The 26,973-nt window shown below is 45.6% G+C and overlaps 6 protein-coding genes across 6 annotated transcripts; 4 read left to right on the top strand and 2 right to left on the bottom strand.

Annotated features, from left to right (window-relative positions):
* Window positions 1–1,925: 1,925 nt before the first annotated feature.
* On the top strand, window positions 1,926–11,327 carry H6S33_002689 (uncharacterized protein; the record flags this gene model as incomplete). The annotated part of the gene is made up of 11 exons (XM_044834054.1): window positions 1,926–1,965; window positions 2,020–2,058; window positions 2,123–3,605; window positions 3,713–4,053; window positions 4,112–8,561; window positions 8,616–9,006; window positions 9,065–10,123; window positions 10,177–10,716; window positions 10,775–10,965; window positions 11,014–11,255; window positions 11,308–11,327. 11 exons carry the CDS (start codon window positions 1,926–1,928, stop codon window positions 11,325–11,327), a joined length of 8,796 nt encoding a protein of 2,931 aa, XP_044692850.1.
* Window positions 11,328–13,135: 1,808 nt separating this feature from the next.
* H6S33_002688 (uncharacterized protein) lies at window positions 13,136–14,908 on the top strand (the record flags this gene model as incomplete). The annotated part of the gene is made up of 5 exons (XM_044834052.1): window positions 13,136–13,346; window positions 13,421–13,551; window positions 13,617–13,739; window positions 13,791–14,240; window positions 14,312–14,908. The coding sequence occupies 5 exons, from the start codon at window positions 13,136–13,138 to the stop codon at window positions 14,906–14,908; spliced, it is 1,512 nt and encodes a 503-aa protein (XP_044692849.1).
* Window positions 14,909–17,698: 2,790 nt separating this feature from the next.
* Window positions 17,699–19,896, bottom strand: H6S33_002687 (uncharacterized protein; the record flags this gene model as incomplete). Its single annotated transcript, XM_044834051.1, has 5 exons — window positions 17,699–17,860; window positions 17,922–17,970; window positions 18,035–18,111; window positions 18,170–19,750; window positions 19,810–19,896. The coding sequence occupies 5 exons, from the start codon at window positions 19,894–19,896 to the stop codon at window positions 17,699–17,701; spliced, it is 1,956 nt and encodes a 651-aa protein (XP_044692848.1).
* Window positions 19,897–21,541: 1,645 nt separating this feature from the next.
* On the top strand, window positions 21,542–22,837 carry H6S33_002686 (uncharacterized protein; the record flags this gene model as incomplete). Its single annotated transcript, XM_044834050.1, has 3 exons — window positions 21,542–21,830; window positions 21,882–22,316; window positions 22,476–22,837. 3 exons carry the CDS (start codon window positions 21,542–21,544, stop codon window positions 22,835–22,837), a joined length of 1,086 nt encoding a protein of 361 aa, XP_044692847.1.
* Window positions 22,838–23,053: 216 nt separating this feature from the next.
* On the bottom strand, window positions 23,054–24,921 carry H6S33_002685 (uncharacterized protein; the record flags this gene model as incomplete). The annotated part of the gene is made up of 6 exons (XM_044834049.1): window positions 23,054–23,117; window positions 23,176–23,569; window positions 23,627–23,784; window positions 23,835–24,640; window positions 24,697–24,838; window positions 24,908–24,921. 6 exons carry the CDS (start codon window positions 24,919–24,921, stop codon window positions 23,054–23,056), a joined length of 1,578 nt encoding a protein of 525 aa, XP_044692846.1.
* Window positions 24,922–25,609: 688 nt separating this feature from the next.
* Window positions 25,610–26,385, top strand: H6S33_002684 (uncharacterized protein; the record flags this gene model as incomplete). The annotated part of the gene is made up of 2 exons (XM_044834048.1): window positions 25,610–25,793; window positions 25,850–26,385. 2 exons carry the CDS (start codon window positions 25,610–25,612, stop codon window positions 26,383–26,385), a joined length of 720 nt encoding a protein of 239 aa, XP_044692845.1.
* Window positions 26,386–26,973: the final 588 nt, after the last annotated feature.

Below are 26,973 nucleotides of genomic sequence, written 5' to 3'. Positions count from 1 at the left end.
TCTAACCTGACGAGCAGTCTAACCACTAGACCACTCGCCCATGTTGGATGCTGCGCTGGGAGTGATACTTGAGCTTGGCGGTGCGCCAAGATGAAGCAGAAGTTAACCCCTAACCCTTCGATGTCAATGTGTTATTGTGCATGCAGACTAGACACTCATGCACAGAATATCACTCGCTATCCTATCCTTGTTTGCAGTACGTACTCTACATATCCCAACGACAAGGGCTGTCTTCAAGCGCCACCATGCACAGAAGCTGTACCACAAGCGCAGAAGGAAATTCAATAGACAGCCAAAAAGCTTAAAGTTTGTGCACTTGTTCACTTGTGCACTTGTGGGGCCTTCCTGGCCCGGCCGCGGGGATACGAGTGATCCATGCAATTAAACCCATGAATTAACTGAACTGCACAGTAAGAACATTCCCTCTCTAGGGGTCAATTGCCGTCATGCCCCCTATCGGGCCAGCGCCGGTGGTGGTATGGAGGCTGTTCTTCTAAGCTTAACATGAGACACCCGTGTACGCGTATTTACAGAATGTCTTCGGGGTTAAGGTATGGCAAATGGCACAGCCAACGCTCCGACGGGTTGCTGGATCGACATATAATAAGTATGACTGCAGGTAGAGCGAGGGCGGAGTTGTTCGGGAAATCTGGATCAGCTTCTCAGCTCGTGTTAGTTCCGGTTCCGGCTCCGGTCTACGGATCGTAGAACCTCCAGCTCACGAGAAGGCGCGAGGAGGCTCTGAAACCGATACCCTCTAACCGGCCTCAACTTCCGGTTGTTGTCCGGTCGCGCTCCTTGGGGTCAAAATACCATTATTCCCATATGTATGACTGTCTCCAATATTCTCTTTTATATTTACTCTGTCTACAATCTATTATTCGTCGGCGCCTACAAACTTCTAACCTCAATGAGTCAGAGAACCTAGGTTGTTAAGTACTCCGTGACTGAGAACGTTCTCGTGTTGTACAGACTTGTGGGGGGTGCAGAGAGTTTGCAATTGAGAGCTGGTATAAAATTGCAAGGCTATGTATCTGCTGGCTGTTTCTAGTCAGTACAGTATCAGGCGGCAGACGGTATATTATATCTTAAAATCAGTACGTACTATATGTGTCTTTGTTTGCTTACTTTGCGCAGCTTAAGGTACATATATGTTTAACCTCAGAGAGTATAATTAAATGAATGTTTAATTCAGATAGAGCACTGGCCGGCCATACATCACTACATGTAGCTACATGTACGCAGCCTCCCGTGAAGAAATCCTAATTCTAGCACGCATACATTATTGCGCATGTATCCACCCTATATACTGGCATACATGTATCCTTTCCTACAGGCAGCTACATGTAGTATTCCCCGTAGATACCGAGGGGATTGGCCAAGAACCTAAATGTAGTAATAAAATCAAGCAAAACCTATCTCGAATCTGATAGCTATAGCCAGATCTATCTCTGCCACAAGAGAAATATTACGTTTTTCGTCAATTTTTGGTTCCTGCCCACTAGCTAGCATCCGTATTCGTGCATACACAAGGAGATTACACTACTTATCGTATTGCTACCTTGTTTGTGAAAGCTCTATCCTTATTGTTTGTTGCTCAGACCTGATTGTTAACGTTACGGCCCTACCATTCTAACTCAGATAGGTAGCAGTGGTGATTATTATCTGAAGTCGAGATAGGCAAGGCGTGCACGTGGGGCTGCAGTGCCAAGCCACTTAAGGTCTGTGTGCTCGTCTCCAAACTTACCCAAGGAGCCTCATCCAACTACCACTCCCACAGCGATATAAACATTCCAAAACCTCCAGTAAGCTGTCTCACCCCATTTCTCACCCTGGTTACAGTTCATCCCTAAATCCTCTGTGGAGAATTTGAGAAAAAAACGCTCTATACCGCACCAGCTCCCAGCTGCAACCTCGCCGGCACCATGTCAAAGATGGCGGACAGAGTTTTATTAGATACATATGGTGCTTCTTCCTAGGTTGAAAAGTTGAAAAACTTATACTTATGCATATTCGCAGACAAGATATCCTCCGACAAGCCCCCGGAGCGTTCGAGCGGTTTGGCCGGTACATACAGTCATACCCATCCCAAATTCACATTTACTAACTAAGTGTCGTATAGAGCTCAAGCAAATCCTTTCGCACAACAAAAACAGGTATGGAAATCACCGGCCTATGTTGGTAAACGGTGTTACTGAACTACGCTTTGACTTGAGTAGCAAAGACCTCGGTGACAAAGGCTGCCACAAGATGTTTGAGGCAATCTTCGAAGCAGCCTTGAAGGAAAAGGCGTTGTACACACGACAAAAGAAGCCTTCGTCGATAATCATAAGCCGGTTTTCCCTCTGCGGTTCTGTTTTCAGGCTAGCCGTGGAACTCGGTGTAAAGCAAATCAAAGCCAAGACGTTCAAAGCTGTCTACAGTCACATTATCGATATACTGCCTCAAAACGAGGGACTTTGCGAGCCGATCAGCCTCGATTACCTCAGAGCACTCCGGTCTTGTCTCGAGTATGCACCACACGCAGAACACTTGGCTCCAGACGATTGGGAAATCATTGCCACCTTTTGCTGTACAAATGTAGAATCCCAGCTACGAATTGTCCCTGAGGAAGACGGGGATATCGACATGGACGTTGATAGTGATGAAGGCATGGGTGATTCAGTACTGTCTGTACGGGGCACCAGGCCTAGCTTGGTGCGAGATTCATCGTCAATGTCAAAAGGCACACCATCCTCCACTCATACCGGTGTACGACTGAATCATCATAGTGAACAGTTGCTGCTGTGTCTCCAAATTCTTCTAAGAACCCCAAACGCCCCGGTGGTGGCAACTAACGAAATGACATGTCGGACCATCTTAGGCTTTCTAACGTCACAACCAACAGTAACCCGTGTCCACCAGGATGTACTCTCGGCGCTGAATTCGATATTAGAAGTAATTACTACGAACAACATTACTCTCTCGTCCAAAGTCGCCGAAGCCATTGTACCGGTAATTACAAAAATGTGGGATTCAAAGTCGCCCAAAGAGCAAATGATGATCACATTGATCTATATCCAGCCACACCTCCGAAAGCTTATGCGTAGTCTAACCGGAGCTCCCCAGAAAAACTTTCGGAGAAGAGTTGAGGCTCTTTCAGACGTTATTTTTACTGAATACTCAACTAGACCAGAGCGTGATCAGTTACAATTGGAAGATATCTGTTTTCTGGATCCGTCCAAAGATTTGGACATTGGAACAAACCCGCTTGCGCTTGCGGCATATTGTTTGAGAAGCGATGTTCCTTCACGAACTGAACAACAGTGGACAGTTCCATATTTAATGGCCATGCTCATAGAAATTCTGGATCTCGACAGAAATGATAATCAGGATCGCTCGAAAAGAAGAAAGGTCTCTACAAAGTTTGATGAGCTGCTGATGAATGCGAAATCCATGATATACTCACGGAAAATCTGCGCACTTCAAACGTTGCCATTTTTGATTCGGGAATCACAGAGGATTGTAGACCTAGAGGGATTTTCGTCTCTGATTACTGATCTTTTGAATGTGTGTTCCGACGACAGTCCAGTTATCTCCTCCTGGGCGATGCTCTCAATTTCGAGGTGAAGCCCTAATCCGCTGCCCTGCGATTATAATCCGTTGGCCCAAACACATCTCTTTGCATTTAACGCAAATAATATTTTGGGTGCTAATGTGGAGTTTCTTCCAGTTGTGCTTTTCTACGATTTGCCTCAGACCCTGGAAATACCCAAATATGGAATCAAACATGGCATCTTTGTGCCCGTTACTCGGCCAATCTGTCAACTTGCCGTGCTGCGTGCCACCTTATGCGAATTCTTCTAGCACTTGATCTAGTATCATACTCTGAGATATCTGCATCGGTCGATGCCACAATTCTTTCTATAGATCTGAGCGGTCCTTCCAATGTCATAGATTCTTCATTGGCGGTGTGGTGTTTGATACTCGAGAGGAGAAATACGGTGGCCCATTCATCGTTGCTGCAACCTGGGGAGCGACTTTTTCAATGGTTCATCTCAAAATGGAGACCTGGTAAGCACTTCTTAATGGCCTTACATTAATAGATTGGACTTATTTGAGGGGAATATAGTGGAAACTCTTGAGCGTGTTACTGCTGCTTTCTACGCACACCACGGGACCCCTAAAGACATTTGTAGCTTTCTCTTCTCATGTTGTGGGAAGAGGTCTCTAGAATTCGATTCTTATAGCCCGAGAACCTATGGGTTGGTAGGACAGGCAATAATTAGAGTTGCACGTTGCTCCAAATTGTTGGATCTTCTCTTGCTTCAAGAGACTTTGGATTCCTGGAACGAAGCCGAATCAGCAGGTGGGCCCAAGCTAAAGACGCCCAAATTGTCTTCGGGTGTTGGCACAGTATCACATCCAGGGGTTGAACTCCAGGTTATCGAATTTCTAGATAGGGAATGTGAAGGGATTCTCGAGAGGTGGAAGCAGTTGACCCAGACTGGTATCCAGCAACCATCCTCCGATATGGTTCAAAATTATGTTGGATTTGTCTTCACAGCAGGCATTATGTGCTCTGTTATCAAGCCCAAAGATACTACGAAGGTGGAAGCTCTCGAGAGAAAGCTAGAAACCCTAACTTTATATCTCGCTTCATACATAGAGCGAGATGACTGCAAAGAATTGCATCTTGATGGCATCTTAAGATGTATGTCAGGGATCCTTCCAAGGCCTGCCAGCATAGTTGATCCATCCTTCCCCATCCCAGAAGTCTTTCAAGGTTTTTTTGGCAATATATTGTGTACTATTTCCAAAGCCTTTGAAGATAAGGTAAGAAATTCTGCGATAATTGAAGTCACCGAGGGGGGTAATGATATGATGGATTTGGATGATGGCTTTGGGATGGAGCTTCGTGGGTTTGGGGACAAAAAGGATGGGGAACTGAGTAGAGAAGAGGTTCAAGCAATGTGTTCTCCAGAAACCTTTCGATACTCGACTACAGCTCTTCTCGCACTGTTCGCAAGATCAATTCAATTCGAAACCTCACCTGAGATCTGCAGAAGTTTTGCAGATTATCTTCAGCAGCTACCAACTCCTCGCCTAATAATGTGTCGGCCGCTCTTTCGGGATTTCCTCACTGCAGCAAGCCTCAAAGATGACGATGCCGATCAGCTAACACAACATGTGGGCGGCAGTATTCTTCAGGGTTATGAAACAGACCGGTGTGAGACAGCGGTAGCGCTCTGTATAGATCTTTTAAATGCTTTTGTGGGTAGATGGGCTATTGACAGGGCGGGCGGCGAGCTTGCCGCCGATTGCGAACAAATCTACACATGGGTGGCAAGGGTTGCACTTGAGAGATCTCTTTTCTCCCATACCATACGAACTTCAATGGCCCAATTACTTCGGCGCGTGCTTGAAGTGAATTCGGGATATGGACAGAACTCTAATAGCACTTCAGCCCGATCACAGTTTATAAAACGTTTACAGGACAGAGATGTTCGAGTAACGTTCTTTATGGCCAATTGTATCTCGGTTTTGTTCAAAATCTACGGGCTTGCAGCTCACCAGATAGTCATGGATGATGTCCTTAAACATCTCACGGATGAAATAGAGTGGGTAGAGGGGTTGTCGATGCGCGTCTACACCTTGTCACAACTCGCAGATACAACATTTTCAATGAACAAATTGATCGTTTACCACATATTCGAGACTGGCCAGCTTGAGAGCATGGTGAAATATGCAGCACGGTCTCTTTCATTCGTTGCGAAAGCACTGAAGCTCGGTGATCACCGCTCATTATTCAAAATCTTTAGTCCGCAGATAATTTATACCTGGATCGAAAACGCAGATTTGGCCGTGTTTCCCTACCGCGTATTTGGATATCAAAGTCATAAAGATCTATTCTCAGACATTCAAGAGGATCTCGTCGCTCAACTCTTAATGAGGGGCAAGGATAATGCAGCTAAAGAGCTTGCCTTGATGCTGGGGGTCACATACGATGAATTATTGGAGAAAGGATTTCACAAAATAGTTGCCTATGGTGCGGCATGGGCAGTTGGAGTGCCTCCAAAAGAAGATGGTCGATACCAGTCGGTTGATATCCGGGTTCGAAAACATATGGGCGCCAACGAGTATAAAACACTGCTCGAGAAAAAGTTTGCTCTTATCATTGCTTGCTTGTTCCAAATCATGCAAGAAGATGGCACATCAGAGAAATTTTTGGCCAGGGATCCTAATTTTTCAGTTGCTCGTGACCTTATGAAAGACATTACTGGAATAAGTCATTCGACAGCAAAGCTTCCCGACCCTCTCCAACCGTTCTTTAAAGTGAAGGTTGTCTTGAATTCTGTTCATCATATTTGTACTAGGGTTGGGTACGACGATTCTCGTCTTTGGTCCCCTGCAATGTTCACTTTTGTGGTCCGTCGTCTCTTTGACACGATGGATTCCGCATTGGGATCGCTGCACGCTTGTGCAGTTGTACGAAAGATAAGACTGCTTGTATGTTTGGCACGTGAACAGGCATTAAGGGGTTATGCCCTGGAGATGGTTGTCCATGGGCTTAAACCGTTCATTGTCGATAAATACTGCACAGAAGATACAATAGGTGTTTTACAGTATCTTCTTGACAGGGGCAAAGACTATCTCTCTCGGCAGCCTGCTTTTGTCACTGGCACATTCCTTTCTATTTTAGCACCCTTGAGAGCTTTCATTCCCACACCTACATCTTATCGTGGAAAAATAGATGGCCAACTTTATGCAAGTCATTCTGCTGCTCGTAAATTTCGTTCCTGGCTTGGAAGCTTTCTTCTTGAATATGAATTCACGGAGCTTAGTTCTCAACAAAACCAGATGTTCCAATCCATCGTGGAGGCTGCAATTGAGTTTAAGTCCGGCAACGCTTCAGCCCGAACCAAAGAGAGCGACCTATTACGCCATCTCCTTGACGATGATCGCAGCAAAAATCGCCTATTAGACGATGTGTCCCGGGGCCTAGCATTTTCCCTTGTATGTTCTGATTTTCAAAGACCACAAAGCTTTCGGGACGATATTTTTGGAGAGGATCAAGATTCAGTAGAACTTTCCAGGGTACTTCTTCGGACTTGTCGTCGGTTGGATGTCAATCAAGGCTTTCTACTCTGGTGTGCCAGGGTCCTAGGAAGATCGTACGCTGCAAGCGGGGAAATTTATAACGAATGGACCCAAGAGATTGAACTGGAAAAGATGATTGAATTTGACAATAAGCGTTATGACTTGGATATTGTACCGAAGGCCGGCATCCTTCGCCGTTTAAGAAGTCTTTTACTTGGAGAAGACAGGATTGTAATCGGTATCGCTGAAAAAACCCTGGAGACAATATTCTTTGAGGAAACAGAGGCCAACGACATTACGACCTTTGATTTCGTTTTTAAAGAAGACTTTTACTCGGCGCTTAAATGGACAGTTCTTCCAACTTCACTTGCAGAAGCAGAAGTTCCTCGCCCTATCATCACTGTCGGAAGGCCAGAAACATTGCCTGTAGATGTATGGATAAAAGATCTGGCGGCAGCGATATCAACAAACCTTCAGCAGGATGCTATAGTTAAAAACCTACGCCCAATACTTGAAAAAGTCGAAGGTTTAGCTAAAGATCTTTTCCCATTTATTGTGCATGTATTACTCCTGCATAATCTTGGATCAGAAAAATTGCGCATGGAACTTTCTCAACTTTTTCGCGATTGCTTCAAGACGTGTACAGAAAAAACTATCCCGCACACAATCATTCTCATCAATACAATTCTTTATTTACGCACCCAGCCGATGGTAGATGAGGACACACAATTACCTCGTGACCATTGGCTTGATGTCGACTATCTAGACATGGCACATGCAGCTTGCACCTGTAAGATGTTTAAAACGTCTCTCCTATTCGCAGAAATTCACCACTCCGAGAGCAATTCGGAATTTTCTGAATCCGGTCTCCTCCTTGAAGTCTTCAAGAACATTGATGATCTTGATTCATACTATGGTGTGACACAGTCACCAAGTCTTGAAACTGCGGTGAGCCAGTTCGAGTATGAAGAGGATGGATGGAAAAGTTTATCTTTCAGAGGGGCAAATTTAGAAAGTCAGTTGCGTCTTGGATCCAGCTCCAATGGGCAAGATGTTGGAGGGCTTGTGGATGCCTTTAATGCCATTGGTATGAACGGTCTTTCGCATTATTTCCTGCAGAGTGGAGTTGCTCCGGCATCAACCACCGATAATATGTTTCGTTCTGCGTGGAAGCTGGAGCAATGGGATCTGCCATGCCCCTCGTCTTGTAATACACGATCAGCTATAATCTATCGTACTCTGCAGTCAGTAAATAATAGTGTCGATACGCGGGCAATTCCATCCCATTTAGACTCATCTTTCCTGGAATTGATGCTTCAGATAACTACTGGGAAGCAAACAGGACATTCGCTTGGGGCTAATATGCGTACACTCGCAATGCTGACAGAGATGGAGGAAATACTTGTTTCCAAGGAGGCTGATCAATTGGAGAAGGTTTGGGACCGATTACAAGAGCGTGAGAATTGGATGCACATTGGGAGGTAATATTATATAGAAACACCACTTCCCCTCCAACCTAGGCTAATTATTATCAGATATTCCGACGTTGAAGAAATCATGGCAATGCGCCAAACAATATTTAGTTCTTTGGCCAAGCGAGAACACCTTCGCCGTGTTACTCACGTCGACATGAAAACTGCTAGGTTTTTGGAAGCGAAAGCATTGGTTGACACCTGTAAGATGGCAAGAAGTCACAAGGTCCTACAGCACTCTTTATCAGCGGCAACCCAGTTGAGCAAAGCTGTTGACCCTTGCAAGGAGGTTGGTCTAAAGATAGATGCAGTTGCAACCTTGCAAGCTGCAAACGTTTTATGGGATCAGGGACGGGGTGTCCCACCAATTAAGATGCTTCAAATTCTCGAAAAGAACAGTCTCATCAATCAACAGAGTATTGTTACTGGAAGAGCAAAGTTATTGGCAAAACTGGTAAGTGATCATTTCTTTTACCATATTGCTGTTTCTGGCAAAAATTGACAATTAGAAGGGCAACTGGATTTCCGAAGCCCGTCTTGAGAAGCCAGACAAGATCATGAGTACCTATCTAGGTCCTGCCATTAAGGAACTGAAGGGAAATAATATTTCTGGCCGAGAAGCAGGACGAGTCTTCCACGAGTTTGCATCATTCTGCGACCAGCAATTACAAAACCCTGGTAATATTGAGGATTATCGGCGAGCACTTAAGCTTCGACAAAATAAAGAAGCAGAAGTGAAAGAGCTGAAGAAGCTACTACTTAAATCTCCAGCCGGTAATGCGCGTAACAGACTGGAAAAGATGACTTCCAATGCCACGTTATGGTTGAGCCTGGATGACGAGGAGTTGAACAAGCTTCAGGAGAATAGGGATGCTTTCCTTGATAAGAGCATTGGGAACTATCTCCGTTGCCTCGCGGCTTGCGATGATTATGATAACGATGCAGTCCGGTTTTGCGCCCTTTGGCTAGAACATTCCAGCGATACTAAGGTCAATAATGCAGCTAAACAACCTCTCGCAAAAGTTCCTTCTAGAAAGTTTGTACCTCTTATGAATCAGCTTTCCTCCAGACTACTTGACGTTCGAGACGATTTTCAAAAACTTCTATATCCTCTTATTGCCCGGATATGTAAAGACCATCCACACCACGGAACCTATCAGATTCTAGCCCTCGGTCGATCACCCAAGGGCGCCGGTTCGGAGAAACGGGACGCAGCTGCTGCTAAGTTAATCAATAAACTTGGTGTGGATGCAGGGACGAAAGAGATTTTTGGAAAGCTCGTTAATTCGACAAAAGCCTACATCTCCCTCGCGCAGGAAAAACTAGATAAAAAGGCAGGCAAAATTCCCTTCAGGGTTTTCGGCTCAAAACTCGAGTCTGTGTTTAAGAAGGAAATTCCTGCTCTAAAAATACCCCCGCCTACAATGCAAATCACTATCAAGGCCGATTGCAATTATACAAACTTAGCCGTCATTGAGAAATTCGAGTCGGAGTTTACTATAGCATCAGGAGTCAGCGCCCCAAAGATTGTTTCCTGTCGCGCTTCAGATGGAGTAAGATACAAGATGCTGGTGAGTTATTTACCGCCTAGTGTGATAAGATTTCTTGCTAAACCTAGTGGAAGTTCAAAGGAGGGCCCGACGACCTTCGACAAGATGCAATCATGGAACAGGTTTTTGAACAAGTTAGCAACCTTTTGAAAAAGAATCGTACCACACGCCAACGGAATCTCAGCATCAGAACATACAAAGTCGTTCCCCTTACTAATAATACCGGGATAATCGAATTTGTACCCAATACAATTCCTCTTCACGACTTTTTGTTACCAGCCCATGAAAGCTACCATCCAAAAGATCTGAAGAATCCGGCTTGCCGGAAACTGATATCTGAGGCGCAAGTGCAACTCAAGTCTCGTGAGTTTCGAGTGGCGGTGTTCCGAGATGTTATGAAGAAATTCAGGCCTGTCATGCGATATTTCTTCATGCATAAATTCAATGGACCGGATGATTGGTTCACCTCTAGACTGGCCTATAGCCGAAGCACAGCTGCAACTTCAATCCTAGGACATGTTCTGGGTCTTGGAGATAGGCATGGCCACAATATCTTATTAGATGAGAAAAGCGGTGAAGTCGTGCACATTGATTTAGGTGTGGCATTTGAACAAGTAAGGAACCGATATATCTAATATCAATCTTGCTTGCCCTAATTGACAAAAATCCTAGGGGCGAATTCTTCCGGTACCAGAGGTGGTCCCATTTCGACTTACTCGCGATATCATAGACGGTATGGGCATTACCAAGACGGAGGGTGTTTTCAGGCGGTGCTGCGAATTCACCCTGACAGTGCTTCGAAACGAGTCTTATAATATCACCACAATCCTAGATGTGCTGCGATATGATCCCCTCTATAGCTGGTGAGAATGACTAAAACGCTCAGATGGTGCCGAACTAACGGACTATAGGACTATTTCTCCACTTAGAATGAAGAGGATGCAGAAGCAGGAGCAGGAGGAAGAACCGCAAGCTGAGAGAGTCTCGGTAGAGCGGGTGTTTAACCCGGAGAAAGAAGAGGGTGAATCAGAAGCAGACCGTGCATTGACGGTAGTGGCCAAAAAACTATCAAAAACACTTAGTGTGGGGGCCACCGTCAACGAACTCATCCAGCAGGCGAGCGATGTCGGAAACTTAGCGGTACTATATGCAGGTGAGAAATTCAAGTACAGCCTCAAAGCTCTAATCAACTAACGGATTTCCAGGTTGGGCGGCATATGTGTAATCTGCTCGTTAGAGGCATACATGCCCTCCGGTAGATAGCAACAATTACGCAAATAGTCGCGGGGAGGGAGGTAGTTCGAATTCAAACAAAATATACTCTTTTCCTACTCCATTGGCCCCCCTACCCTTTCTTTTTTCTTATTCCTACTATCCTTTGGCAAGGATTCTGGACATATCCTTTGTATATAAGAACTGCGTTTAATATCTACCGCAATCAACATGTCCTTTCCATGATTCGGGGGGTCTTATAGTCGTTCAATGCCGCCCGAGACTCCTAGAGCTAGAGGTACGTGCATACGTACTCATTTTATCCCACCATTTTAGTTTTTTTCTATGGTACGCTCGATATACCCTTGACGTACAGATCGTTAGTAGCCCGTTATTGTCTGATATTTTTAAGTTCTATAAGATCAGATCTTGTTAAGCTCCGAAACAGTTTTATTCAGTATAACGGATCATAATGACTTTGACTGATCATGACCTATATCTGGCACTCAGGGGGCTTCATACAATACCATGTTGTTGATATCTCTTCGTTCTGGACAGCCAGTGCTGAAAACTGACGTCCGGGCGTGATCAGTGCCTTTACTACAGTACAGTGCTCTCCAATTTATAGAAGGATAGAAAAGTCTCGAGGCTTGTCTCTGCATAAAAAAACAAGGCGGGACATGTATCCGCAAGTACCGAGTGATGTTAGTATCCTCTTCCATGTCAAAGGGAGGGAAGTTCCAAAACCGACGTGTATAAAAGTTGATGTTGAGTAAAATTGAGGTGTAGTAGCACTTTGTCGAGAAAAGGGATCGTTAGTGAGTATATTAAGGCGGTATATCATCTGTGACTACCATTTCACCATCTCCATAAGACAGGAGGAAGGCCAGTTGCCAATAGGAAATGAAATCGAAGAGCGGAGGGAGGGCCTCATGCACAAAATCGATTAGCTACAGAAGGCGTGCGTGTACTCCAAAAAACATGCGGCCGGGCATAGTCATGATTGACAACAGTTTTAAACTCATCAGTAGTAATACCCGACGGAACCATTTAAAGGTAAATGATAAAGTATGGGTTCTTGGATAATTATAAATCTCTACCACAAATAAAGTTCATTGTGAAAGTTCCTCGATACTAGCTCCGATAGCTAACACAATATCCAAGCTCTTGGCAACAGTTGATACGTGTAGGTAACGCCATTCATTCTACAACAGCGTACTGACTGAATTCTTCTACAAATGCGCTTGGTTCCTTCCATAAATACCTGTACATGTAGGCCACCTTTGCGGCTGATGGTTCTGGGCTAGCGCTATGGATGGGATTTGATACATACATGTACTTAGTATGTAGTTGGTAACAGAAAATGAGAACATCCAAAGTCATTCTGGCACTTTTTACATGTATTTTTCATGCGCGGTACTGCATGGATACATGCATGATTTGACCCTTAACACCAACGGAGGCTGAACTAGTGTGTAATCACAAATTGTCACTCGACCGTAATGATAATTGCAACAAGAAATCCTGCACCCGTTATTGGTCCAGAGAATACATGGATGAATTCAATTACTCCTACTCATTCTACTCAATTGAAAGCGTTGTTCCACTTTCCGTTCACGGTCATCACCCCTTTGTCCGTTTCCAATCACCTCAGTAACCACAAACAACACGCTTTGATGTGTCACAGCTTTCCGCATCAGCTAGATGTGGCCACTGAGACCTAGCCACACACACGTCCTAAAAAGAAGACACCAAAGCCCAGCTTGGGTAAACCCCACGAGCTTTTTTGATCCGCATGTTACCAAATCCTTACCCCACACTATGATACATGCTGTCACCACAACCAACATCATCACCGCCTACGATGCTGCCTCCGCCTACTTCACCTCCCTATCGCGTCAACATCTCACTTCACTCGCACCCCAACCAACCATGAAGCTCCGCAGCAAAAACTGGAGCTTTGTCACGCTTCTTACGATCACGGCTCTACTACCGCTAGCTACAGCCTACGAGCTCGCTATCGATGATATAGGTATTTTCTCTCTTTCTTTCTCCCTCGCTCGTAGCTTGTTTGTTTGTTGATGCTAAGACAGCTTCTGCCACAAGGGTCGGTTAACTATGTTGCACAGCGAGTCGCATACAAGATGATGCAATACTATCCAGGCAACCGCACTGGCGGCATCCCGGGCCTTTTCGGGGACCCTTACTACTGGTGGGAGTCGGGTGCAGTTTTTGGCGTAAGTAATCAAGCACATAGTGATTTAGTAGTAACGGAATGGAGCTCTGATAATTAGTACTGCAGGGGCTGGTCGACTACTGGTATTACACTGGCGACGCTGGGTACAATCCCGTTGTCACAGAAGCTCTGTTGCACCAGATCGGCCCTGATTGGGATTACATGCCCCCGAATCAGTCGAAATCACTTGTAATCCACATTCCATCCCTTCGCACTTGTATATTCTAACTCGGACGTTAGGGAAACGATGATCAATGTTTCTGGGGCCTGACCGTAATCTCGGCCGCCGAGAAGAACTTTCCAGACCCTCCAAAGGATAAAGCACAATGGCTCGCGCTTGCACAAGCGGTATTCAATACTCAAGCTCCACGCTGGGATGCGAACACGTGTGGTGGTGGCCTTAGGTGGCAGATCTACACCTTCAATAACGGGTATTCGTACAAGAACACCATCTCAAACGGATGTTTCTTCCAACTCGCGGCGAGACTCGCGCGGTATACTGGTAACCAGACATATGCAGACTGGGCTGAGAAAGCGTATGACTGGACGCTTGAATCAGGCCTTTCGACCGCCGATTATCGCTTCTTCGATGGCTCTGACACGCAGAGCAACTGCACGTCTATAAATTACGTGCAATGGTCCTATAACGCAGGGACATATCTAGCAGGAGCGGCGTATATGTATAACTATGTAAGCTCCCTCCCAGCTATTAACACTGATATACATATACCACCTGCTTCATACACCTCTAACACTCCTAGACTGACGGCGACCCCCTCTGGCGCGCTCGGGTCGACGGCATCCTAGACATGTCCAACCGCATCTTCTTCACGCACCCCGATACAGGTCTCGCCGACATCATGGTCGAGCAAGCCTGCGAGCGCATCATGACCTGCAACATTGACCAACGCTCCTTCAAGGCCTACTTCGCCCGCTTCTTAGCTCTCACAGTCAAAATGGCGCCCTACACTGCGCCCCTCATCATCCCCAAGCTTCGCACCTCCGCCATGGCTGCTGCGCGCCACTGCTCATGGGGTACCGATGCCAACTCTTGCGGCATGAAATGGTACGAGAATGACTGGGACGGGATGTATGGGGTCGGAGAACAACTTTCCGCTCTAGAGGTGATCCAGAATACTCTAATTCATGATGTGGGAATTCCAGTCACCGAGAATGATGGGGGCACGAGTAAAGGGGATCCATCGGCGGGGAGTCAGGGCGGCCCCAATAGAGGGAGAGAGCAGCAGGCAGGTCAGAAGTTACTAGAGAATATAGGGCGCAAGGACAAGATCCTGGCATGGGCGTCGACAGGAATTATGATCCTGGTGACTGCTGTCTTTGGCTATTGGGTTTACTGATCATGATAAACTAGCTAGCTGTTAGAGGACCTTTTGTTTTTGTTTGCATCTTTTTAACTCCATTGACTATTTCTGTAGAAAACGTGGAAACTATATGTATTATGACAGTTATTGGCTAGTTACTTTGGTACGCACATACCTAGTTTTAGCATTCCTGAGGCTCCGGCAATATGTAAAAATAAAATAAAAAAAGATTTTAGATATGGCAATATTAGTGATATTTCTGGTTTGAAATTAATGAGCACTCTTCAGACAAGAATTAGCTGAATCATCACATCTACACGCCGAAAAAGAGCGACCTCTAACCCACCTGCACCTACCTAACCAAAGAGCCCATCCTTCCCTTCCAACAACAATCCGCCTCAACTATATATATAGTCCACATGCCATTTTCAGAATATCGGTCTTGTGTTTTGTCCACCCGGCACCACGATCATTACCAAGTTTCTAAAAGAGTTTAACCCCGTTGCAGCGAGTGATGGATAGTGATTGCAATCCCTGCCCAGCATTTACAGGAGCTGGCTGAACAGTGTATTATTTGATTGCCGTGTGATATGGCCACTGTGTCTCTTCCAAGCATGGGTGAGTGCCAATGTTGATACCGCGATGATATGAGTAATGTGGTGGTAACTAACAGTGATGCTGATATGACGGCAATGATATTGGTTGGGTAATGGTGGTAGCTGGGGGTAAGGAGTGTCACTTGGTGCTTCATTACGAAGCCATACCGTCATAAAAAAGTGTCTATAGCATTCCTTTTGGCCAAACCCGTCTATAGCCGGGCTTAATCGGCGATAGTGTGTTGGTTGGGACTTGTGGGAAAAAAAGAAAAGCTCCGGGAAGGATTTGAACCTCCATCCTCTCATCAGGATTTTTCGCACACTCGCACAGGCTGAAGTGGATTGTATCTACGGACGAGTGTGTTACCACTACACTACCGGAGCTGCGGGACGAGGCGTCTTTTTTTCGCTTTTAAGGCCGTCGTCCTAGCGAGCGTAGTTGTAGCTACTTTCAGGGCGAGGGGAAGCCGGTGGGATGTCACACTCTCTTTGCACAAGTGTACTAACATCACTAGAGCAAATTAACGGATTCAGAACCAACCATTGCGGTTAGCCGTAGGTAAATTTATAAAGTTAGATACGTTATTGCGCATGTGATTGTGAATACTTGTAGTCCGACATCGTGTTATTCAAGAACCAAGTTTCTTGATAGATCAGACCAGATCTATGGAGCGAAACATCACCATCTCAACCACATATATACATATACTACAATTACTTGTATCGAGCGAGAAGGAGAAGTTCTCAAACCCTGTAGAACAAAAAGCAGGCCAAATCCCACGAAATTCGGCAGGCTAGAAAAACAATGATCTAGCCCAGCCGTACGTTGTACCCATCATCCCAAACCTTCTCTTGTCACCAACAAGTAACCCCCAAGCCTATTTTAGAAGCGAAGAGATCCACACTAGGCCTCCTCCTTCCTCTTTCTCTATCCCCCCACGAGGGCTATAGTCCTCTCCCGGGAAACTAGCGCTGCGGTCTTTCCAGACCTCTCTACCCCGCCTCTTCTACAGCTTTGGACTATCTCTGGCGCACGCGAGAAAAGGCCGTTGCTATCTACTACCTCTCGGCCTTCCCACACCCTCCCTCCCCATCTTACTTCATTTACTTCTCTCTACAAAGAGTGACTAGGCACCTGTTGATCCTTGTGTTATAGCGAGAGATCGAAAGGGAGAGATTCTCCTTATTTTGGTCTTTCTTCGTTCCCTTTCTTGTTTGGTTTTTTTTGGGGGGGGCGGGATTGTTTGTCTGTGGGTGAGCTCCCCCCCCCCCCCCTTTGATTATATACCGCGCACCCCGCGATAATAAATAATTAATCAATTACTCGCCTGTTAATTAAAGGGTCGGAAGTCGTTGCAACCAAATCCCCACACAAAATTCCGAGCTTTTAATTAACGCGCAAGTAGAGCATATCAATAGGTCTTTCAGAAGAGATAAGTAACCGTCAATGAAAAGCCATTTAATAAGGCAGGATGTTTCCCTAGTCATTGTGGACCTGGGTCGCACGTTTACCGCCCCATTTTCGAGAACAGCAAATACGAGTGATAATCCATGATTTAATACTGAGCTGTAACCTCGGGGATGTTTAATTACACTCACCAAATTCCTTCTTCTCGCTCCCTTCGCCAATTATACACACGCAGAAATCGTAATTCGTCGCCAAGGTAGCCCCAGACCCTACCCCAATATCTCATAGCCCACGAATGAGCTTCTTAAAGGATTGATTCCCTAAAAAAACATATGTAACCCCCCCCCCCCCCCCCCCCCCCCTCTCCCTCCCTCCCTCCCTCCCTCCCTTGTTGACACTATCACTAATGGCTATTACTGAGGTTGCTTGTGGCAATATTTTACCGTTCGGCGCACCCAGGAACTATCTCACGGGGACCGTTTCACACACCAAATGGCATTGCAGTATAGAAATAAGAGGCACTATCCAACCTAGTGAATAGTCTCCACAATGTACCTAAGACCAACTGATTCGTACTTTCTAGGCCTCTGCTCTCTTCTCTAACGCATACATAGCGCAAACGCAATCCACAACCACAAATTCGTCATACGCCTACTTCCCCCCGCCACATGCAATGCAAATTGATAAACGACAAAAAGCCCGCCCATGCCCAGCCAATCGCAAATCGTTATACCCAACTCATTGGCTAAAATAAAAAAATAGAGAGAAAAGTAACTACATGCATCGTGTCATAATAGTATAAAAAAGCCAAAGCTAAGAATCCTAAGCTTCCAAAAATTCCCACAGAAAATCCGGTTCCAGGTATCCGTGGTGTATGATGTTAACCAAATAATATGTCTTTGTGATTTCAGAGATAAGCTTCGATGATGCTGTCCGAGAGGGGTAGACTCGTCCCCATTCGCTCCAGATGCTGAATGCTTCGTCCTGATTCACAATTCGTGAGCATTGATTCTTCGGATAATGGGATCTCATTAGTATATCAAACCTTCCAAGCTTTAAAAGAAACCTCTTCTATTATCGTTGGAGTAATGATCCTAAATTGCAAAGAGGCAACGGTTAATAACCTTTATAGGAATAGTGAAATGAGAAATTCCATACTCTTTGCCTGGAAATACACCCCAGGTCACTGCGTGCAGAGAGTCTTCGCCTGTAGGCACGTTGGATTGATAATCCCCCTGCAAAAAAAACGACCATCAGCAAAAGGTCTCGATCTACTCGAAGATATAAACTCACATTCTTATTTGCAGCGTAATAGGACATCTCTTCCAGCTTGTCCAGTTTTTCTTTTAATGCTGTCCAATCGTCCGGAGAACAGAAGAACTCGACAAACGCCTTCTGGAATACAAATCCACCTTTTGGACCCCATCCGAACAATTCATCCGTACTCTTCGCTGCATTGACTGCAGGCTGGGAGGCAACGGTCCATCGTCCCTTGGTATTTAGCTTTATCAGATGCTCCTGAATAACTTTACTCTCAGAGCTAAGCTCCTGCTCACTCCATGGAATGGCTTCCAGTTCACCCCTTATGTGCTTGACAAAAAGAGCAGAGATATCGTCTGTGGTCACAGGATATGACCAGAGCTTAACCGCTTGTGCTTGAGAGAGATGTAGTGATGGGCCGTATCCATCAATTTCACCAAAGGCAGGGGATCTTGCGTTACCAAAACGACCATTAGGGTAATCATCCCAAGTTGCTTCCCGGCCGAGTGAACCTTCACCTTCGGAGATAGCAAGGGCTACTTCCGGTGGCCTATTTTGCTCGGGGGGCTTTAAGAAACCTGCTTCTGATGCGAAGGCGTGCCCATACGATTCAGTTATACCTGAATCCGAGTCGATGATCACACGATTATGGGGATCCGAAGTGACGGATGAGGATCTTCGGTCGCGACGATTATTGCCATTAGTTATTGGACCATCAATCTCCTCGAAAACTGTTTCTTCTGGTGCAGGAATTAGGTTGGTCCGCTCGAGTATGAAAGAAACAGCTTTCTCGAGGTTTAATGTGTAGAAATGGAAGCCTCTTAACTGTGTTGACTCGGTAGATTTGATTCTCTCGATGATTTCCGAGACAATGTTGACACCTTCTCGTTTAACACCTTCATCATCACCTTTGACGTCTTCAAGCCTTGTTAAGAGGTCCGGAGGTATTGATGCGCCACTGAGCTTGGAGATTCTCTTCAGCATCTGGAAGCTCTGAATAGGCATCATCCCCGGAATAATGGGCAGATCCCTGAAGACTCCCGAGGGCTCGTCTCGCAACAATTTCTCGAATGATAGATACTTATCGACATCGTAAAAGAGCTGTGTCATAATGAAGTCTGCTCCAGCCTTGACCTTCTCAACTAAAAATGGAATATCGAATTCAACATCCTGTCGTTCAGGGCAAGCCCCTTCGACGTGTCCCTCGGGATACGCCGCCACACCAATGCAAAAGTAGTCGCCGTGTTTCTCACGAATATACTTGACCAAGTCAACTGCATATTCAAACTCTATCCCTGAAGTGCCGTTTGCCGTAGCGTCGCTTGCAGGTGCGTTTGAATATTCCTCATTGCGTGGCGGGTCTCCACGCAACGCAAGAATATTCCTGATGCCAATTTCCTTCGCGGCTTCCAGCGTCTCATCGATAACGGCCTGCGATATGTTCGTACAGGTCAGATGAAGGCATGTGGTTAGTTCGAGTTGTCGTTGACAAAGCTCAGCGAGCTGCAGTGATTTTGTTGCCGTTGAACCACCGGCACCCCAGGTGACATTGACGAAGAGGGGTCGAAGAGCGCAGGCCATTCTTCTAAGGCGAGCTTCGAGGTTATCAAACCCCTGAGAATTGAGTGAAATTAGCTATGTTACCTCTGTCATGACTTGTATGCGTTACGAACCATAGATGTCTTTGGGGGAAAGAATTCGAGGCTGTGGAATGGCTCGCCTGGTCGCAGTGCGGCGACTTTATCGGTAATTTTCAACATCCCGAATTATTAGGCCTTTAGACCGTTGGGTTAGAATAATGTAGAATTTTGGTATCGAGATGTAGCCCTGAAGTGAGTTTTCGACTCCAGTTGAGTTGCTGGGTGTTGATAGCTCTTTAAAGGTGGAGCGGCAAGTGCTATGTATCACGGGTCAATGCGGAGCGTGAGACACCGAGCGGGCCCTACTAGCAATGACGTGCATCAAATGAAGTTTGCTGAACTGAAACCTTCCAGCCCCAACCCTAACGCTATCAGTAATTAAGACCCTTTATTATTCAATGCCATCGATCCTTTCAGTCCTCAAATAAGATTTTACCGTTATAACAACCTGATGACAGCAAATATTGCAGAGCATAATGCCAAGACTCTGCGAGTTAGGTTGTTTTGTTAATACGAGTTGTCGCCCGCCTATTACCGCCCCGAGAGATTAAGAGAATCGACATTTATATTCCGTAGCTGCTCGTGTCGATGGTATATATATACCGGTATGGCTCGAGTAAAAAAATCAATGCTCTGGTGCTTAACGACGAACACTGATATGACCAGATATAGGGCGGAGGAGTCATCAGGTTAAGGCTATAGATTACAGTTTACGTATAATTCCTTTTCGTTCGATCTTTTAAAGAATACTGCCTTTTCATATATATAGAATGGGGGAGAAGAATGGTAGTGGATCGATATATAAGGCCGGGAATTCTCTTTAACGGGAGACTACATATGTACTGTAGACTCCTTCACTGGGGTAGGTCAACACGGGGGTATGGTCAATCTCAAATGTACGCCAGAGTGATATATGATACGCTGGGAGCTGATCGAATACCTCTTCGTAATTAGGCAGCTGAAAGAAGGCAAATGGTATATTGCGTATATACAAACTCGGCACGGATTAGCTCTCTCCATTTGCGAAACATTTCCCCGTCACTTTTTCTATCATAATCACAATCTTTCATCATGAGATCTATGACAGTAAAAATGAAATGCTGGATCGGGCAACCTCGCATAATTGAATTCATGAAAGAGTAACAGAACGTAAAGACTGTAGGATAATACGTTATAGCTGATCGTTTTACGAATATTATCCTAACCTACCAAGTATTCTCAGACCAAAGATTCTTTTTATTATAATAGTCGAGAACGATATGAAGAGAACTGCCAAAGAATCCGACCGAGTGGCATGATGTGATTTCAAGAGCTCGCCCACAGCAAGAAAGGTGTCCCTTCTGAAATGGTAAGATACATATGTATGCATATATATGAGTGAATAGTATTAATCTACATGTAGTAATAAATGCTTGCAATTGCATCTATGTGTATACCTACATGTACTTCGTACCGCGTAAAAAAAGCCAAGGGACGAAAAAAGAAAGGACGATACATCAACAGCTGGAGTGAGACAGCAAGGGCCGACAAACATGGCAGTTACATGCAGCTGAGAACAAATCAGTGTTGCTATTATGTAGGTACACATGTACATACATGTACTTATCCAATCACAATAAAATAAACGACTGCAGTACTGCAGGTCAAATGTCCATGCCGAGTGATAATCTATGATTCAGACTCTACCCCGCCAAGATTGAGGCTGCAAAAGCTTATCTCAATCCCTCCCCTTGGTGTCAAAGAAACTCAACCAGCTCCATCAAAAATGCCTCCGCCGATACGATTCCGAGTTGGCGCCCATGCCCAATACTTCCATACCTCCCGTAGTCATCTCGCAGCGCGCCTTCGCCCCGCTTTTGCTATTCGTCACAAGCAACAGATTGAAGATGGATGGCGATACAGGGTTCCCTCAATCCCAAACGATGTGCTCCTCTCTGCCCATAAATCAAAAGCGCTCCCATTCGGTCCTGCTGTTGCAACAAGGCTTGTAGCAGACTATATGCCAATGATGGCAAACGAACCGAATGAGAGTAGTGGAAGGGCTATATGTGATGGTATCTCGAGGGTTCCGTGGTTTTTAAATTAGGAAGGGCTAATCTAAGTAGAGCATAATATAACTCCCGCTGATCTAACACGTCTCGCGCTCGTATTGATACGCTCGGCACCTAAAGACTCTCCTGCACAAGCCCAAGTAGGCTTTCATCTCCTCTCTACGTGTTCGACTCTTCATGACCCAACAGCTACGATTGAACTGCACAGACAACTTTCGAATACGAAGCAGAACCCCCGCGTGGTTCAAGATCTTCGTGATACTTCCCAAAGATTGAGAAAAATTGCTTCTGAGCACGAGCATCCTGGTGCTCTGTTCAGGATGGGAGAGATGGTAAGCCAATCGGGAAAGGAGATAGAAGCGGAGAAGTGGTTCGAGAAGGCAGCAGAGAAGGGGGTTGCAGCGGCGTGGACTTCAATGGGACGATTACAGCAGCAACGAGGTGATACAACAAAAGCAATAGCTTCGTTTGAGAAGGGGTTAGAACTCGGTATGTTTCTAGATATTGGTACTTATGGGAGTAGAGCACGACATTTCAATTTCTTGCCTTCTACTATGAATCTAAATTCGCCCAATAGCTCCATCTCTCTGAGACCCAATCCCCGAGACCCAATCTGAAACCAGTAGCTAATCAAGTATTTACTCATAGATGACCCCTATGCTTATCTCTATCTTGCAACGGCGAAAGATAACTCCCCTCAAAAAGAAACATATCTCCTCAAAGCTGCCGCCTCGGGTATCATTTCAGCTGCCCATTCTCTTGGTGCGCACTACGCCAAAACTTGCAAACCCTTACTTGCACGTGAGTGGTTTACACTTGCCGCGACAGAAGACTACGCTGCAAGTCAAATGAGCCTGGCAATTATATTACGGGAAGAGGGGAAACTATCTGAGGCTCTGGAATGGCTTGTCAAGGCTAATAAAGAGCCTGGTCAGATAGGGCAAGTTTCGGAGAAGATAAGGCGAGAAGTTGAGTTGGAGATGGGGAAAGTTGAGCAGAAGGAGGAATAGGGTCTATGCTAACCTCACTGATGGAGACATCTAGACAAGACATGATTGTTAGAATTCTATGTACTCTCCTTACAAGTCTTGACATTCTGTCGTATCTACTTTATTGCCAACCGGCATATTTCGGGAAAAAAGAAGCGCCGCGAAGAAAATATTAGAGGGAAGATGGAATAAAACTGTCGAAACAACAAGGATTGCGGACACGAGGGTTCTCCACCTTCATGGTGCAGACACCCCGTTAACCACAAGGGCATCAGGCTTCTCGAGGATCTCATCCAAAACTCTGCAACACCAGTTAGGATACCATCGCCTAATCTTTCTCTAGTAAGGATAGAGCTTACCCGCAACTAGCAGCAACGAAACCCAAAAACGGCTTGCTGGGTTGCAATACTCTCGACAAATATTCCGGATGGTACTGGACACCAACGTAGAACGGATGATCTTTCAATTCGACAATCTCCATTCTTTCACCTTTGTCATCCTTTCCCACGAAATTCAATCCGGAAAGCTTCTCGATATATTCGGGATTGACCTCGTAACGATGCCTGTGACGTTCGAGAATTTCGTCTGAGTTACCGTACAGCTGCCGGAGTTTACTCCACTCGCTACCCGGTTGCCAAATTGTGGGGCGTATACCAAGGCGCATGGTTCCACCGAGATGGGTCTTGCTACCTTCAGGCATGAAGATGATAACCGGGTGGTCTGTATGGGCGGAAATTTCTACGGAATGGGCGCCTGCAAACATCATTAGATTGGGGGTTCTTAAATGAAATTCTCTTGGTATCTACTCACCCTCCATTCCGCAAACATTGCGAGCGTACTCAATGACGGCGATCTGCATACCAAGACAAATTCCAAGGTAAGGGGTATTGTTGGTACGAGCCCACTTGGCCGCGGCAATCATTCCCTCGGTACCTCGAACACCAAAACCTCCAGGAACAAGAACACCGCTTCCAGAAGATTAGTTTAAAATTTCCGAAGAGAATTTTAGGAAACATACTTTGCAGTGCAAACATCATGCCAAGCTTTGTGGTATTTTGCCGGATCTTGGGTACTCATCTGGGTCTCCAAGGCCTCTGCCTCGACCCAGATCAAATTCAATTTCCTTCCACACCTCATAGCAGAGTGTTCCAAGCTCTTAATGACACTCAAGTATGAATCGTGCAGGTCGGTGTATTTACCAACAAGAGCAATGCTCACTTGATCGAAAAGCCTGTCCTGTGCCAGGGTCAATTGTTTCCAGTGCTTCCAGGTCTGTTGGCCCTTCTCCAACAAAGCTGGTAAAACTTCAAGCTTGCCGAGCTGCAGGGTTTCGGAGAGAAGTCCAATAAGATCCTGGTTATCGAGAAGTAGAGGAACGTGGTAGGTGGAGTTCACATCGTGTACCGCTAGGACCTGTTGGTCAAGGACATCGCAGAATAAGGCGATCTTCTTGATTGTGCTCTTTGTCAAAGGCTGCTGGCAACGGCAAGCGATAAGATCCGGGGCCAGACCAGCAGACCTCACGTCCTTAATTGCCGCCTGTGTGGGTTTGGTCTTTTGTTCTCCGTTAATGACTGGAACGAGTGAAACGTGGATTTGCAAGAAATTGTTCTTGCCGGCGCGGCGCTTGAGCTGTCTCAAGGCTTCGACAAATGGTGCAGATTCGATATCTCCAACGGTCCCACCAAGCTCAATAATACAGACGTCCGGTTCGCTATTAGTTTCATCCACGGGGATGCGTGCCACACGTTCGATCCAGTCTTGAATGGCGTCGGTCAAGTGAGGAACAACCTGAACAGTCTTTCCAAGGTAATCTCCTCTCCTCTGCCATTATTTGTGAGCTTACATTGTTATCGAAGATAGGAATTGTCTCAGCATACCTCGCGCTCAATAACATGCTGGTAGATCTTTCCTGTAGTAATATTGTTCTCACGGGTGAGAGTGATGTTCAGATAGCGCTCGTAGTTTCCCAAATCGAGGTCAACCTCTCCTCCATCATTGAGGACGAAAACCTCCCCATGCCTATTGGGAAGAATAAAATTAATATTTCCATATGCCATAGCCCGCTTGAACATGCAATATATGTCTTACTCAGTAGGAGCCATGGTTCCGGCATCGACATTCATATAAGGATCAATCTTGATCGATGTAACGTTCACAGAGAGTCAATACCAGCATATCGATAGCTCACTAGGGTCTAGGGGCGCATATCTTAAGACCAATGGTCTTCAACAGTAAACCTGTTGAGGAGGCTATTCAAATCTCAAATATACATGATTAGCTTCTGATTTGCTGAATAATGAAAATGAAGGAATTACCAATTACGCCCTTCCCAATCCCGCTGATAACGCCTATAATATAAAAAAATTGTTAGGGTTTTCAAATCCAATCTATGAGAATAATAATGATAATGATAACAGACCTCCGGAAACCAGAACATACTTCATTTTGCCGTTAATATTTCGTTAGATGACCGTAAAAGAAGGGAACGAAATTAAGGAGGGTATGAAAAGTCTATATATCGCAGGACAAACGAGAGTCGGGGGGAAGGGAAGGAAGGGAGGAAGGAGAAAAATAACCAAGAGAGTGGGTAGAAAAGAAAAATGGTTGCGGCTGCATGTGGGGTTGGTCTTGGCACTATAGCTTGTGTCTGTCGCGCATGTCATCTACATATATGTATCTATCGCTTAACTAAACTTTGAGACTTCTACTACCTGCTTTACATCAAAAAAAAAAAAAAAAGGAACTAAGGACCTCAACAATTGCAGATTCTAGTAATTAACATTACGCACAATGGTCATCAGCAACACCGCATCAATCGGCTTTCTTCCAAGAGCAGATGGCTCGGGATCTTTCGTCTCAGGACGTACATCTATCATCGCCTCCGTAACTGGTCCCATGGAGGTTCGGATTCGTGATGAACTCCCACAGAAATCACACGTCGAGGTGATTGTCAGACCAGCGATTGGAGTCACAAGTGCGCCATTTCTCCACTTAACAAATTTACTATTCCGCTAACTATCACCCGTCCAGGTACCAGGGAAAAGTATCTTGAGGCGCGCCTTCTCTCTGCCCTCAAGCCACTGATCCTCCGATCCAACCACCCCCGAACTTTGATCCAGATTGTGGTGCAGGTCGTGCAAACAGCCGGAACCGATGAAAATGCTTCGACTACACTCCTATTACTTGCACCAGCCATGAATGCTGCTGTTTTAGCCCTATTGGATGCTGCTGTGCCACTGAAAAGCGTCCTTGCTGCTACCACAGTGGCCTTCATGAAGGGTAGCGGCGGGGTTGTTGTGGAACCAGGACTAGACGAGTTGAAAAATTCTTCCAGCACACATGTTCTCGCTTTCACCAGTACCGGCCAACTGGGATTTGTCGAAAGTGACGGAGAGTTTGAGTACGAAGATTTTGAAAGAGTTGTGGAAGCTGGTCGCAGGGTTTGCTCAGTGGAACAGAAAGGCCACCACGCCATGGATATGGGTGCAAAATACCAGGCGGTCGGTGAATTGATTAGAAAGATAATGAGCCAAAAGGTAGAAAAGGATATGAGATGGAGGGCATAAAGAATGAAATGAACCAAAAGGGATGCCGGTGGGCTATGATGCCATAGTAAAAGTGCACTATACAGTTTACCTATGGAAATATTTGCGAGATACTGTTTCACTTTTTCGCCGATGTTCCCCTGCATTATATCAATGGGAATTGCCTGTTCTTGCCGTGCTTGAGACATTCAATGTTAATTTCTTCTTCCCTTCTGCGCCAGGCCGTTTCTTGCCTTGTAGGTAAGGTATACTAACTACCCCATAGAGTAGAGTCACCGGCGTTCCGTCGCAGTACGACCCCCCCCCCCCCCCCCCCCAAACAAAGAGTTTAGTTTTTAGTTTTTTTACTGTCTTTCTGCACGCCGGAGCAGTGGGATTGGACGACTACAGCCGTCAGCTGCTAAGGAATATCAACAATATATTCCTGAGAAACTCTTAGGTGTTAAGTAACCGGAATGGGTTTTGGTGTCGACTCGACTTCGCCTAGAATTATATGAAGTTCGGGATTAGAGGTAGAGTGGGCGACTATCCAGTCCAATATTAGCCAATCTAAAATAACCAGGGCTAGGGTTGTATGAGATATCTCAACCTACGATGCATAATGTAATT

The sequence above is a fragment of the Morchella sextelata genome (assembly GCF_020137385.1).
Source record: "Morchella sextelata strain SCLS chromosome Unknown scls_13, whole genome shotgun sequence".
In the NCBI taxonomy this organism is placed as follows: Eukaryota; Fungi; Ascomycota; class Pezizomycetes; order Pezizales; family Morchellaceae; genus Morchella; species Morchella sextelata.
This window is presented reverse-complemented; position numbering and strand designations above follow the sequence as displayed.